General features: G+C 43.9%; 1 protein-coding gene across 3 annotated transcripts in view; it reads left to right on the forward strand.

Moving 5' to 3' along the window:
* Positions 1 to 13,383, forward strand: part of PRPF39 (pre-mRNA processing factor 39) — a 271,712-nt gene extending 258,329 nt beyond the window's left edge. For all 3 annotated transcript variants that reach the window (XM_033951797.1, XM_033951798.1, XM_033951799.1), the window contains exons 13-14: positions 11,644 to 11,761; positions 12,118 to 13,383. In XM_033951797.1, the coding sequence (XP_033807688.1) occupies positions 11,644 to 11,761; positions 12,118 to 12,174 (175 nt within the window). In that variant the 3' untranslated portion in view covers positions 12,175 to 13,383. The remainder of the gene's footprint in view (positions 1 to 11,643; positions 11,762 to 12,117) is intronic.
* Positions 13,384 to 13,712: the final 329 nt, after the last annotated feature.

Genomic DNA, 13,712 nt, shown 5'->3' on the forward strand with positions numbered 1-13,712 from the left:
ATTGGTTGGATGCCCATCCTCCTACTCTGGCACAATGGCGATCCTTGATGATTTATTAATTGAAGATGGAGCGATGTGACATTTCTGAAATGGACTCAGTGAAGGGCCGTCAATTACAACTTCATTGGGAGCCTTTCTGGGCCTCTTTGACCGGGTATGCTCGTAGCCATGTATTGAATGTTTGAGTATTTTTAGTATGGTTTGTGTCATGTGCTCTTCTGCTGCTCCATGCCTTTAGAAACATAGAAACATAGAAATAGATGGCAGATAAGGGCCACGGCCCATCTAGTTTGCCCACCCCAATGACCCTCCCCTTTCTCTGTGAATAGATCCCATGTGTCTATCCCATTTGGCCTTAAAATCAGGCACGCTGCTGGCCTCAATCACCTGAAGTGGAAGACTATTCCAGCGATCAACCACCTTTTCAGTGAAAAAGAATTTCCTGGTGTCCACGTGCAGTTTCCCGCCCCTGATTTTCCACGGATGCCCCCTTGTTGCCGCGGGACCCTTGAAAAAGAAGATATCTTCTTCCACCTCGATGCGGCCCATGAGATACTTGAATGTCTCGATCATGTCACCCCTCTCTCTGCGTTCCTCGAGTGAGTACAGCTGCAACTTATCCAGCCGTTCCTTGTACGGGAGATCTTTGAGTCCCGAGACCATCCGGGTGGCCATTCTCTGGACCGACTCCAGTCTCAGCACATCCTTACGGTAATGCGGCCTCCAGAATTGCACACGGAGGAAGATATCTTCCTTTTCAAGGGTCCCACGACAACAAGAGGGCATCCGTGGAAAATTAGGGGAGGGAAACTACGAGCTGACACCAGGAAATTCTTTTTCACAGAAAGGGTGGTTGATCGCTGGAATAGTCTTCCACTGCATGTGATCGAGGCCAGCAGCGTGCCTGATTTTAAGGCCAAATGGGATCGTAACATGGGATCTATTCACAGGGTGAAGGTAGGGGAGGGATCTATTCACAGGGCGAAGGTAGGGGAGGGACATTAGGGTGGGCAGACTAGATGGGCCATGGCCCTTATCTGCCGTCTATTTCTATGTTTCTATTCCAAGTGGGGCCTCACCATGGATCTATACAATGGCATAATGACTTCAGGTTTACGGCTGACGAAACTCCTGCGTATGCAACCTATGATTTGCCTTGCCTTGGATGAAGCTTGCTCCACTTGATTGGCAGTCTTCATGTTCTCACTGACGATCACCCCTAAGTCTCGTTCTACTTCAGTTCTTGTTAGGATCTCGCCATTAAGGGTGTAAGTCTTGCATGGATTTTGGCTGCCCAGGTGCATGACTTTGCATTTTTTGGCATTGAAGCTGAGTTGCCAGGACCTAGACCAGCGCTCCAGTAGGAGTAGGTCGTGCATCATGTTGTTGGACGTTGAATTTATGTCTGTTGTGCTTTTGCCCACTACATTGCTTAGTTTGGTGTCATCGGCGAATAATGTTATTTTACCTCGCAGCCCTTCTGCCAAGTCTCTTATAAAGATGTTGAATAGGATCGGGCCCAGGACCGAGCCCTGCGTCACTCCACTGATTACCTCCGTCATTTCGGAGGGGGTGCCGTTCACCACTACCCTCTGAAGCCTACCTCCAAGCCAGTTCCCAACCCATTTCGTCAATATGTCACCCAATCCTATAGAACTCATCTTGCTCAGCAACCTGCGGTGTGGTACGCTATCGAATGCTTTACTGAAGTCCAGGTATACGATGTCCAGGGACTCCCCAACATCCAGCTTCCTCGTCACCCAGTCAAAGAAGCTGATCGGGTTGGATTGGCAGGATCTCCCCTTAGTAAATCCATGTTGATGGGGATCCCGTAGATTCTCCTCGTTCAGGATCGTATCCAATTGGCGTTTGATTAGAGTTTCCATTAGTTTGCACACTATTAATGTGAGACTCACCGGTCTGTAGTTTGCTGTCTCCATCTTGGAGCCTTTCTTGTGGAGTGGAATGACGTTAGCCTTCTTCCAGTCCAACGGGACGTTACACGTACTAAGGGAGAGATTGAAGAGCGCGGATAGCGGTTCTGCCAAGACATCACACAACTCCCTGAGCACCCTGGGGTGTAGGTTGTCAGGCCCCATTGCCTTGTTAACCTTAAGCTTTGACAGCTCGTAGTAGACACCGCTGGGTGTAAACTCAAAATTACTAAACGGGTCATCTGCGTCAACCCTTGTAACTGGCGCCTCGCGGGTGAAGACTGAGCAGAAGTATTCATTTAACAGTTGGGCTTTTTCCGAGTCCGCTTCTACATAGTCTCCGTCTGGTTTCCTAAGACGTACTATCCTGCCTGGGTTCTTATTTCTGTCACTGATATACCTGAAGAAGGATTTATCTCCTTTCTGGATGTTCTTCGCTAGGGACTCCTCCATGCGGAATTTGGCCTCCCTAACTGCTGTTTTGATGGCTTTTGACTTGGCCAGATAGACTTCCTTAGAGTCCTCTTTCCCTGATTGTTTGTAAGAGATGAATGTTTTTTTCTTCTCCTTGATGAGGTCCAAAATCTCCGCAGAGAACCACTGTGGCTTATTGTTCCTTCGCCATTTACTTATTGATTTAACATAGCGGTTTGTTGCTTCTTGTATGGTGGCTTTCAAAGTCGACCACATTTCTTCCATGTGATCGGTTTCTGCTTGGCTTTGTAGCGCCTGGTGAACGAAGTCTCCCATTTCTTTGAAGTTTGTGTCCTTGAATTTGAGGACCTTGGTCAGTTTGGTAGATTTAGTGAAACCTTTCCTGAGATTGAACCATACCATTTTTTTTTCTCTCTCTTTTGGTTGGGAGGGTTTTCTGGTATTGAAAATTTGGTCTTTGTTGTATTCTTTGGACTGATGGTTTTTGATTGTGCTTTTGACCAATAAAGAGTTTTTGCAATAAACATAAACCAGCAAACCCGCACAGGAACTTGCTCTCTCACACTTAAGATATAGTTACGGTACATGAACGAGCTTAAACATAAAGCAAAGTGGCATGTATTTTTTAAACACCTCATATCCGGGTAATAGTAGGTGCATTAGACGATCGCCATAACAATGTTGCATCCGGTTATGCACGTGCGCATGTTCGAAGCACGAACTTTCGCTTTTAAATGAGTGTCAAGTGGCGGTTTAACCTATTTCATACTTTGTACCATTTGTACTCTGCCGATTTACTACAAACAACTTACTCTGTGCAACTTCCATTATTACAAAAAAAAAAAAAAAAAAGTAGGTGAGAAACATCTCCACAAACAGAACAGATATAGATTCAAAGAGACAGACATCAAAACAAAGACAGACAGACAATGGATACACAAGCAGATTGCTGCAGTGATTACTATGTCAGGCATATTGTATTTATGTTTAAATTACGGTCCTCATTATCTTTTAAAAAACTCACACCCTGGGTGGATGAAGACTGATGTAGCCTAGGTCTGATCCAGAGGGTGGCTTATAACTTCTGAGCTACACCTGAATCCCCATTGACCCTCCCATCCGACCCTCCCACCGCGGTCTGACCCTCCCATCCAAACCTTCCTTTCTGCGATCTGGCCGGCTCTCTTAATCCCTTGACGGCTCCCCACCTTCCCTTCTCGCAGTCTAAAAAAAAATGCCAACTACTGCACAAGAAAATGGACAGGGGAGGGAATGCTGCTGCAGCTGCTGCACAGGGAAATATGGGGGGGGGGAGGAAAATGCTGCACAGTAAAGTGGGGTGGGGGGAAATGCTGCTGAACAGTGAAATGGAGGAGGAGGAAATGCTGATGTGGCAACTGCACAGGGAAGTGGAGGGGAGAGAGAAATGCTGCTGCATAGGGGGCAGGGAGAGAGACAGATAGAAATAAAGACAAATAGTGGGAGGGAGGGAGACAGAAAGAAAGAAAAACATATATTCTAGCACCCGTTAATGTAACAGGCTTAAAGACTAGTATAAAAATAAAGTTATTATTATTAATAGGCCTTTTTACTTAAGAGCATTTAGCAGACTTGTCTATTGACTGGTAGACAAATGGACAATTGTGGATGGCAACAAAATTGACCAAAAAGAGAGAGAGAGGAAAGGTGGCAGAATCCAAAATGGCAAACAAGACCGCACCATCCTTGCCAACCCTGAGTTCCACATGTATTTTGGAGGTAATGGCCCAATTGCACTTATCATTGGAGATAACAATTGAAAAACAACTGCAGTGCATTATAGATAAGTTAGAAATGATGGAACAAAAGTTTGCCTCATTTTCTACCAATATACAAGAGCGGCAGTAATAGGTCAGTAATGTTTTGTTTGTTTTTATTTATTTATAACCCACTTTTTACAGAGCAGCTCCCAATTTAACATACACAGTACAAATACACATTTAAAACACAAACAAATAAGCGACTGGTGCTTATATCTGTACAGAACCTCAATTCCCATATTTCATATTACAAGACAGGTGTCTCTTCAATAACTTCTTAAAAACACCAAGGTTACTCTGCTGCTGTATATACATAGACACACGATTCCTTTCCTGTGGGCTGATGCACAAAAACATGCTTGTTCATGTGATATTCAATCTCAGACATTTAAGTCTGCGTGAAGAACAGAGTGCAGCTTTGGTAATGGAACATAAGACTGAATAGTACTCATCAGGCTTGCAGGTGCCTGGCCATTCACACACAAATAAACCAACACAAGCAATCTATAATGTATATGGTCCTCCAATTTTAACCAGTATAACTTCACGTAATATTCTGTCACATGCTCTGTTCTCCCCAACTGAAAGAGTGTTCTTATTACTGAATTTTGTGCAACCTGCAACGCATATAAAGAAGTAAACCCAAAAGAGCAAGATTACAATAGTCGAGACACGATACCATCAACTGTAAAATGATCTTAAATGTGCCATCCTGCAAAAACAGTCTAAGCCAGGGGTGTCAAAGTCCCGCCAGTCGGGTTTTCAGGATTTCCCCAATGAATATGCATGAGATCTATTTGCATGCACTGCTTTCATTGTATGCTAATAGATCTCATGCATATTCATTGGGGAAATCCTGAAAACCTGATTGGATTGTGGCCCTTGAGGAGGGACTTTGACACCCCTGGTCTAAGCCTACACAAAAGGCACAGCCTGAAAAAGATATTTTGTATTAGAGGAATGACATAAGTTCTCGTAGATGAAAAGCCAGGATTCCTTGCATGGCTGGCCAAATTGGAAAGTTGAATTGGAAGATCAAGAGAATAGGGCAGGAAAGAATAATCTTCAATTGGTGGGTCTCCACAAATCTCTTTTGGAAAGAGACATAGCGATGTTTCTAGAAAAATGGTTTAGAGATTGTTGGAGCTGATGTTGACAGTAGATAAGCTGCGGATTGAAAGAGCTCATAGAGTGGGGCCTATGACCAACGAAGCTGATCAGTTCAGAGTGGTCATCCTGTGAGTATTAAATTACGCCCATAAGCTCTCTATACTATGGGTGCTGGAACTTGGGTAAATTGAAGTATGATAAGCAGAAGATCCTTTGCTTCCGGGACTACTCGGCAAAGGTGTCAGCAGCAAGACGAGCCTTTCCTCCCTATGCATTAAAATGGTCAAAGCCCAAGTTTGTTTCAGTTAGATGTACCTGGCATGTTTGAGGACTATAAACGGTGGTCAGGCTCAGCTATTTGATTCATGGTCAAGGCTACAAAATACATAGACACCATGAACATTCTGCCACAGATGAAGAAATCTGCACTATTGAGTGAACTTTGGATTTATTAATAAAGATTCTCTTGCTGGTGGTATCTCTTCAGTGCAAGTGAAGTATTTCAAGTTGACTGAAAGGTTATTACTGGGCAATAAAAAGAATAGAGTAGGCTCTCTGGTCAGACAGCATGTCTCATCAAGATAACAGAACAAGACACAGTTCATAGCTGTGCGTACAAGGCTCACTCTGCCTCCTATACATCTTCACTGAGCAAGAGGGGCCAAGTGCTAGTGGATGACCTTGGCTGTGAACACACACAGCTTGTAAACAAGTCCATAATGCTTCTGGAGAGAAAAGATGGTTAAGCTAGGCCTAAAGCCTCCAAAAGGTATAAAGCAAGGATTGCAAATTTGGCCCATCCAATCTGCCCATCATTGTACATTTATCTTATTGTACAGTTATCTTATTTCTCTCCCTGGCATTTGAGTTACCTTTGAAATAGAACGGATACAAGTGGATCAATTTTTCACTGCGTCAAAAATTATAAAGACTAGGGGACATTTGATGAAGGTACAGGGAAATACTTTTAAAACCAATAGAAGGAAATATTTTTTCACTCAGTTTTTCAACAGTTAAGCTCTGGAACGCTTTGCCAGAGGCTGTGGTAAAAGCGGATAGCGTAGCAGGTTTTAAGAAAGGTTTGGACAATTCCCTGAAGGAAAAGTCCATAGTCTGTTATTGTGAAAGACATGGGGGAAGCCACTGCTTGCTCTTGATCGGAAACATGGAATGTTGCTATTACTTGGGTTTTATACAGGTACTAGGGACCTTGATGGACCATTGGTCTGACCCAGTAAGGCTATTCTTATGTTCTATGTACATGCCCATTTGGAGAAAATCCCTTTAACTGTATGTAAAAGTTTATTATCCCAGGACAAGCAGGCAGCATATTCTTGACTGATGGGTGACGGCACCGACGGAGCCTCGGTACGGACAATTTTAGAGTGATTGCACTCTAAGAACTTGGAAAGTTCTAGTAGGCCGCACCGCGCACGCGTGAGTGCCTTCCCGCCCGACGGAGGCGCGCGGTCCCCAGTTTCTTAGTTTCCGCGGAGCTAAGAAGACGCGTTCTTTTCAACGGCCGTTGAGAAGATCTTTTTTCGCCTTCCCGCTCGCGAAAATTTTGTTAGGAAGAGTATCTTCCTTTTATTTATTTTTTCTTATTTTTTTGAGTAAAAAAAAACAAAACTTTATTTTTTTCTCTCGGGTTCGCCCCGGCGGGGCCTGTTGCCATCATCGAAGCCTCTGCTTTCGATTTGGCAAAGGCCGTCTTTACTTTCTTGCCCCCTCAGCCAGGGTTCAAAAAGTGCCAACGGTGTGCACGGCCCATTTCTTTGACCGACCCGCACAACTGGTGCTTACAGTGTCTGGGTCCGGATCAAAGGGCTTCCACCTGCACCCATTGTGCCACTTTCAAGAAAATTACTTTTCGGTGCCGAGATGGCTGATTCTGCGGCATCGACACCGGCATCGGCTCCTTCGCAATCGGCACCCACTTCTTCGACGCCACGCAACACCACGCCGGTGTCGCACCAGTCAGGTAAGCCGGCTAAGAAGCCTTCCCCGCTCGAGCGCCCTCCAGCGAGTCCAGTCCTGCCGACCACGAGGCGCCCACGCAAACGCTCCGCCCCCATAGAGGTGAGTGCATCGTCATCGGGCTCCTCATCCTCTGGGCGTCGAGCGGCACCACAGGTATCGCAGAAAAAGAAAGCGGTACCGGTGCCTTCGCTGGACGAGCGAATTGCAGCCGTCCTCCAGGTGCAGCTTAAAGAGCAGTTGCAGCAACTCCTCCTTGCTCTCTTGGCACCGAACCTTCCAGTCCCGGTCCGGTCTGAGCCACTGGTACCGACAGTGGGGCAGCCTCTATTGTCCACTTCCACTTTATCGGTACCGATCCATTCGGCTTCCTTGACTTCCATGCCGGTATTGGCACCGGAACCGAGGGCTCTCCATCAGGCTGTACAAACTTCGGCACCATTACAGCCTCTAACTTCTCCCGGTACCACTTCTTTGAGGTCAGGCAAGTCGGTACGTAAATCCCAACACCTTGAACCCTCGACACCGGATTCCCGGGATCGAAGTTTTCAAATCAGAGATCCTGATCTGTGGGGCGTCTCTGAGGGTGAATGTTCATCTGGTGAAGAGGATCCTTCGGTTCAAGATCCATCCTCTAAACCAGACAATGCATCCTTCACGACTTTTCTGAAGGAGATGTGTGAGTCTCTTTCTATTCCCTTGGAGGCTGAGTCCAAAAAATCCAAAGCGTTCCTTGATGCACTGGACTTCGACCAGCCTCCAAGGGAATTTCTGAAGTTGCCCCTCCATGATATTTTAAGGGAGACTTTCTATAAAAATCTAGAAACTCCCTTGACTATTCCAGGGGCTCCTCGTAAATTAGACTCCTTATACAAAGTCATCCCCATACCTGGATTTAACAAACCTCAGCTCCTGCATGAGTCTTTATTGGTGGAATCTACTCTCAAAAAGTCTGCGGGAGCTAGTGTGTACGCCTCAGTCTCTCCTGGCAGAGAAGGGAAGGCCATGGACAAATTTGGTAAGAGGTTATACCAAAATGCTTTGTTGGCTAACCGGTCTGGTAATTATGCCTTTCATTTCTCTTTTTATTTGAAACATCTCATTCAGAATCTGGCTTCTTTTGAGAAATACCTACCTGACTGCAAGAGATCTGCTTTTCGTCAATGTTCTTCCTCCCTTCTCCAGCTTTGGAAGTTCATGGTACGTTCTATTTATGACACATTTGAACTTACCTCGAGAGCCATGGCCATGTCTGTTGCCATGCGTCGTCTAGCCTGGCTGAGAGTGTCGGAGCTTGATGTCAACCATCAAGATCGCCTGGCTAATGCCCCATGCCTAGGGGATGAGCTTTTTGGTGACTCTATGGACTCCACCACGCAAAAGTTGTCGGCACATGAGACTCGATGGGACACTTTTCTCAAAACCAAGAAGAAGACTCCACCTGTCCGGCCTTTTTGGCAACAATCAGCCTATCAATGCCGTTATGTGGCTAGACCCTTACCACAGGTTTCTCAGCAGCCTAGGCGTCAGCGTCAGCAACAGCGTCAATCTCCTCGAACGCAACAGCAACAACAGGTGAAACCTCCTCCACAACAGAAGTCCACGCAACCCTTTTGACTTCATTCTCCAGGGCATAGCCAGTGTTCTACCATCCGCCCTTCTGCCTCAATCCATAGGAGGACGTCTTTCTCTGTACATCAGCCGTTTGGAGATTATCACCTCGGACCAGTGGGTCCTCAACATCATCCGCCACGGCTATTCTTTCAACTTTCAGACTCTTCCTGCCCAAAGTCTGCCAAGAGAGTCTGCTTTGAACACTCCTCAGTCCTCCCTCCTCCTTCAAGAGGTCCAATCCCTTCTTCTTCTGAACGCCATAGAGGAAGTTCCTCTTGATCAGAAGGGGCAGGGATTCTACTTCCGTTATTTTCTGGTCCCCAAAAAAACAGGAGATCTCAGACCCATATTAGATCTTTGCGATCTCAACAAATGCTTGGTCAAAGAAAAATTCAAAGTGCTTTCTCTGGCCACTCTTTACCCTCTTCTCAATCAAGGCGACTGGCTATGCTCCCTCGATCTCAAAGAGGCATACACTCACATTCCGGTCAATCTGGCCTCCAGACAATACCTCCGCTTCATGATCAATCACTGTCATTACCAGTACAAGGTGTTACCTTTCGGTCTTGCCTCCTCTCCCAGAGTGTTCACCAAATGTCTAATTGTGGTGGCTGCTTTTCTACGCTCTCATCATCTTCAGGTCTTCCCTTACCTGGACGATTGGTTAATCAAAGCCACTTCCTCTCAGGCAGTGCTCCTTGCCACCAACCAGACCATCCTTTTTCTACAACTTCTGGGGTTCGAGATCAGTCTATCCAAATCACATCTCATCCCTACTCAGAGACTTCAATTCATAGGAGCGGTCCTGGACACAGTCCTCATGAGAGCGTTCCTGCCGTCCAACCGTCTTCAGACTCTTCAATCTCTATGTCAGCAGGTGCTTCCACAACACTCCATCTCTGCCAAGCAAATGATGATACTCTTGGGTCACATGGCCTCGACAGTTCATGTCACCCCCTTTGCACGTCTTCACCTGCGCACTCCTCAATGGACCCTAGCTACCCAGTGGTCCCAAGCGATGGATCCTTGCTCACGACACATATTTGTGACATCATCTCTTCGTCAATCTCTACGATGGTGGTTGATATCTTACAATCTCTCCAGAGGTCTTCTGTTCCATCTACCTCCTAATCAACTAGTCATCACCACCGACGCCTCCCCTTATGCCTGGGGGGCTCACTTGAACGAGTTTCAAACTCAGGGCCTTTGGACGGCTCAGGAAAAGAAACATCACATCAATTTCCTGGAACTCCGGGCGATGTTTTATGCCCTCAAGGCTTTCCAACATCTTCTCTTTCCTCAAGTTCTACTACTTTGCACAAACAATCAAGTTGCAATGTACTACATCAACAAACAGGGTGGGACAGGCTCTCGCTCTTGTGTCAGGAAGCCCAAAAGATTTGGTCTTGGGCGATAGATCACCAATTATTCCTGAAAGCTGTCTACATTCAGGGAGAGCAGAATTCCTTAGCAGACAATCTCAGCAGAATTCTCCAACCCCCACGAATGGATTCTCTATCCTTTGACTCTCCAGTCCATTTTTGCTCAATGGGGCACTCCTCAGATAGACCTCTTTGCAGCTCCTCACAATCATCAGCTGCCCCGCTTCTGCTCCAGACTCTTCTCTCCTCACCGTCTAGCAGAGGATGCATTTCTCCTGGATTGGTCCAATCTGTTCCTGTATGCTTTCCCTCCTCTGCCTCTCATGTTACGAACCTTGTTCAAGCTCAAGAGGGAACAAGCCACCATGATTCTCATCGCTCCACGGTGGCCCTTCTACTTCAACTCAGTTCCAGGGAGCCCATTCTTCTTCCACTGTTTCCTTCTCTGCTTACCCAGCATCAGCAGACCCTTCTGCATCCCAACCTCCAGTCTCTGCACCTGACAGCTTGGTATCTCTCAGGCTGACTTCAGCTTATTCTCTTCTATCTCAGCCCGTTCGTTCTATTCTGGATGCTTCCAGGAAACCGGCCACTCTTCAATGCTACCAACAGAAGTGGACCCGGTTCTCTTCCTGGTGTCTTCTTCATCATCATGATCCCACTTCACTTGCAGTGGAGACCTTGTTAGATTATCTTCTTTCTTTGTCTGACTCTGGTCTCAAGTCTACTTCCATCAGAGTCCACCTCGGTGCTATTGCTGCTTGCTGGTGTTCTTTGCAATCAGTCTTGGGCCATACTTTTGCCTTTTCTACTGGAGGGTATCATTTTTTGCAGCTGGAGCCCTTGGAGCGAGGGATAAAGGGGAAATTTTATTTTTAAAGAGAGCCAATATTTCAGGGAAAAAGTGTAGTTCTCCTATGACAGGGGTGTCCAATGTCGGTCCTCGAGGGCCGCAGTCCAGTCGGATTTTCAGGATTTCCCCAATGAATATACATGAGGTCTATTTGCATGCACTGCTTTCATTGTATGCTAATAGATCTCATGCATATTCATTGGGGAAATCCTGAAAACCCGACTGGATTGTGGCCCTCGAGGACTGACATTGGACACCCCTGTCCTATGACATGGTATTGGAGAAATAGACTGCATTTACATGTGTTAATTAATGGAATTATACAGGATTTGATGGCCTCCTAAATACTACAAGAGATTCATGTTTGGGAACCATACTTACAGCAACTTTCTTCCAGAGTGGAGAGTCAAATTTTGAATTGCTGTTCTGTATCAATTTTACCTCAGTGACCTAGTAACCATTTGTGGTTTTTCCTTTAATTGCTATTCTGAATTGTTATTTGACAGCACATACACTAAAGGGACTATTTAATGTTACAGATCTGAAGAGCCAGATGAAAAGAAATCACATATAGAAGAAGCAAATGTATCTTCTTCCCAGATCAGTGGCGACATGCAGGGAAGTCAAGATGCTTATAATTATGGCTCCTGGTATGAGGTTAGTAATTGAGCTAGTTTCTTTTATGAAATAGGGTAAATAAAATTCATATAGAATAAGTTTAATCACTTGGTAAAATATTAAATACTGTGATTATATGAATGCTATTTTTGTTTGTATTGTAGAATTGCTTCTTGTTTATTTAAATGTACCCCATCCAACAGAAGGCCATTGCTAGTAAACTCAATAGGAAGCATCTGACTTCATACATACTACCTTTTATAGCTGAATGGTTGCTTTGACAGTTATATTTAAATATAAAATGTGCTGCTATAGTGAAAAAGTGCTTTAGTATGAATTAATACATATTGGTCTTTAAATTTAATTTGTCTCTTGCGTTTTTGGTTTTTTTTCAGTACAACTATCAAAATCATTGGAATTATGGACAATATTATCCTTCCTCATCTACTTGATTGGAAGATCCTAAGTCCAGTGTCTTGAGTTTAAGCAAAACCTGAGCAATTGCATCAATATATTTTTATTAGATAGGAATACAAAAATGAACTCTGTAATATATGAACTTAAATTGTTTCCCAGTTTCTAAGGAATAGCTAGCAATAGTCACCCTTTAGTAACTTATTAACAGAAGTATGTTGGGGTAATTGTACATGTCTGACTAGTTTACACAGTTTGGATACTTCTTGGTTTAACATGTTTTTAAGTCTGTGCTCTGAAGCAGGTAATGAAACTATAATTTTGATATTTTATAGTAATTTCTTTATTATATTTATGTTGTATTGCAAATGTTTATGCTTATCTGAAGTCCAAGATCCTGTGTACTTTTCAAAAACAATTTTTTTTTTGGTCAGGCATCTCAACACCTTGTGTGTTTCAAGTACTAGTGGGAATACTTTTCAGTTCTGACAGAGCCTACTTTTATTTTTTGATATGTATTTGCTATCACCTTTCCCCCATAGTCTCTGTAGTAATTGAGAGGAGAATTTTGTCTCTCATAAAATAAGAGTACATCAAACTGGTATCACAACCCTTCTGTGGTCTTTATGAATATATTTCAGTTCAAAATTGCAGAGGTTCGGTGAAGACCAGGGGAAGGATGGTGGATATGGTACAATTATGCATAGACCCTTGTATAAAATGTACTAGTATAGTGCACATTGAGCAAAACCATTTTTTCTTGAAACATTTTTGAGATATGTAAGTATTGCCACATTTGTCATAAACTGTACATAACTGTGAAGGAACACATTTTAGAGTTCTGAATTTCTACCCGTTTCTTGGAGACCTCTATTTGAGTGTGGCTATGTCTGCTGCAAGTGTTTATAATAATTTTTCGCCTGTTTAATGTTGCACAGAACACAACAGGAGGAATCTGAACATTTTAATATAAAATACAGAAAATACATTTCCCCTGTAAGCATATATTTGAAGGTAGTGATAACCACATAGCCACTCCTGCATTGTTCTGGGAGTACATATTCACACTAAGTTTATTCAGTTTTTTCAAGCATATCAATTTTTTTTTGCAAGAAAAGAAACTGAAGTATTGCAGATTTTAAAGAAGTGTTGAACAGGTTTTGTATTTAGTTTCTGTACAGGTTGTCAAAGTTTTGATTTCATTGTGATTAAACTTATCTGATTCATAATAAAAAAAAAACAACACACTTCTGCAGTAGTTTGTTTTTATTGTGTCCTATTTGTGGGTGTTCTATGTAAGATTACTCAAAAAAAAATTAGCATCAGAAAAAAATTCAGAAAAGCTGTCATTCTGTGCATTCAAGATGCTTTCAAATACAATTGTAACTCAAGCTCCAAAATATGATAGAAAAAGCTTATTTCACCTTAAATAGCTTTGTAATCCATTTACTGTACAATGCATAATTTATAACCACCTCACTTAAGCTTTATGCTGTAAAGTATAACTTTAATCTTGCAGCCTCAGCCACTGGCATATTGCTCTTAAGCTTGAATATTAGTCACTCCCCAGTCCCAC

Source organism: Geotrypetes seraphini, chromosome 7 (assembly GCF_902459505.1).
Source record: "Geotrypetes seraphini chromosome 7, aGeoSer1.1, whole genome shotgun sequence".
Taxonomy (NCBI): domain Eukaryota; kingdom Metazoa; phylum Chordata; class Amphibia; order Gymnophiona; family Dermophiidae; genus Geotrypetes; species Geotrypetes seraphini.